The sequence below is a fragment of the Thalia democratica genome, chromosome 3 (genome assembly GCF_965202585.1).
Source record: "Thalia democratica chromosome 3, ktThaDemo2.hap1.1, whole genome shotgun sequence".
NCBI lineage: Eukaryota > Metazoa > Chordata > Thaliacea > Salpida > Salpidae > Thalia > Thalia democratica.
The window spans coordinates 7,792,221-7,794,422 of record NC_139167.1 but is presented as its reverse complement, the minus strand read 5'-3'; the positions used below and the strand labels follow the sequence as shown (position 1 = coordinate 7,794,422).

The window sequence follows — 2,202 nt, the reverse complement described above, 5'->3', positions numbered from 1 at the left end:
CACAAAACTGTCTTCTTGATATCTGACCTGTTACCGGTAAAAAGTGTCAATTTACAAAATTAAATTCAACTATCAAAATACTATTAAAGACTGCATAAAAATATTCATCTATTTTTTTTGATTGAGATTTGATATTAGAACGGACAGTTTGTAAGTCAATAAAATGAATGACTAGCAAATTTAAACCTTAGTTTCAAACTTAAAAATAAAAATTAATATCATATCTTTAATTTCCATTTATACATCCACCATTTTATACATTTAGTTTAGCAGCTTAGCGGTTTCTTTCAAGTATTTGTGCTTAATTAGTTCAACCTGTTTTTATAAAAAAAAAGTTATCACATACTTTTCTGGTTATTTTTCTACAAATGAAAACGACATAGATTCTATTAATATTTTATCTAAAAAACTAAACAAGAAAATATAATTTTCTTCAAAAATGTTTTAAAAATATGATAAAATTAACGTTTGCTTTAAGGGAATTGCTTCACTTTTTAAAACATGAAAACTCAAAACGTATACAGAAGTTTATATATCAGCTAAAAGTTAGTCAATTTAAGGAAAATGTTATTTCAAAAAATTCTTTATAATGTTAATTCATAAACTTTTCAGACAAAACACTTCACACAAAAAACAATTTTTCTTCTCTATAAAAGTAACTTAACAAATAAGTTATATATTAAAAACTTATCAAACTTTATGAGTTTTCAAATGCTTATTCAGATTTGAACTTTGTGTAAATCTTCTTCCACATACATCGCATCCAAAAGGTCTATCCCCAGTGTGAATTCTGAAGTGACGGCTCAAATTTGATTTATGAGAAAACATCTTCTTGCAAAATTCACACTCATGAAGCTTATCTTTAGTATGTATCAACATGTGTTGTTTTAGATTACCATTTTGAGCAAACTTCTTCTCACAAACATCACACTGAAACTCTTTCTTACCACTATGTGTCAACATGTGTTTTGTCAAATTAGACTTTAGATTAAAACGCTTGTCACATTGTTTGCATACAAATGGTTTATCATCAGTGTGAATTATTGCATGCTTTTTTAAAATAATTCTCTGTGAAAAACATCTTTTACAAATATCACATTGATAGATCTTTAAACCAGAATGAGTAAGTTGATGTCTTTTTAAACTACTTTTCTGTGTAAAACTTTTATCACAAATATCACAACTGTAAGGTTTTTCTCCAGCATGAGTTCTTTCATGTCTAACCAATGCTGACTTTGATTTAAAACATTTTTCACAAGTTACACAAATATGTCTTTTGTAATCACCTTGCACATTCATTGTAGATCAAATGCTTAATAATTATAAACCTTGTAAAAATTGTTAATAACTTTTAAAACTACTAAGGATATTTAAAATATATTAAGCTCTGAACATTGTTAATGCAGAAAACATTCCGAGTAATAATATTTTAACAAATGTATTTTGAAAATCAGTACAAATTTAAAACAAAAAGCTTAGATCTTAAATTTGTTTAGATAATTTTTCTATAGTTTATTTTTTTCACTTCTAACAATTATTTTAATTAAGTGTAATACAAAACAAAAACAAGTATTTATAATTCAAAACTTTCAAGTAAACTTACACTAATATTAAAACTTCATTGTTTTTTTCTGTTACCAAAGAACTTTATTCGACCGATTATCATTAAAATACTTTACGACACAAATAATTAAACTTATTTTTAACTAAAGTGAGCTAGGAAGTCCAAAGTATAGTAAGTAGATAAGTTTTACTTTAAATAATATCAATACATTTTTTTTTCTGATAAGTATAATTCACAAAAACAAGTTTAAATAAACTTAAACAAAATATGTGATTTATTTAAAAGTACAAGTTAGATAAATCAGCAAAATATGTAAAAAAACTTTTATCTTAAAAAGACTTACAAACTTACAAATTATTTTACATGATGTACTTGTTAGTATTATAATGACAGTTCTGAATTTTATTACAAAAAAACACATTAAAAAGCATGGTAAAGAAAAAAATAATTAGATAAATTTGATTTAAAAAAAGTATAGTAGCATTAAACTTGTTCTAATTAAAATATGATTGTTTGTTATTTTTTTACTTTTTTATGTTGAAGTACAAAACTATTCAAGTATTTGATAAGCCTTAATAAGAACTAAGTGATCATAATACTTTTAAAAGCTTTTAAAAACTAAAATTTGTATCAAAAAA

The 2,202-nt window shown here is 23.8% G+C and overlaps 1 protein-coding gene across 1 annotated transcript; it reads right to left on the bottom strand.

Moving 5' to 3' along the window:
- Positions 1 to 690: 690 nt before the first annotated feature.
- Positions 691 to 1,299, bottom strand: LOC145831723 (uncharacterized). The gene has a single exon (XM_082939034.1). It carries the CDS (start codon positions 1,297 to 1,299, stop codon positions 691 to 693), a length of 609 nt encoding a protein of 202 aa, XP_082795160.1.
- Between the last annotated feature and the right edge of the window lie 903 nt (positions 1,300 to 2,202).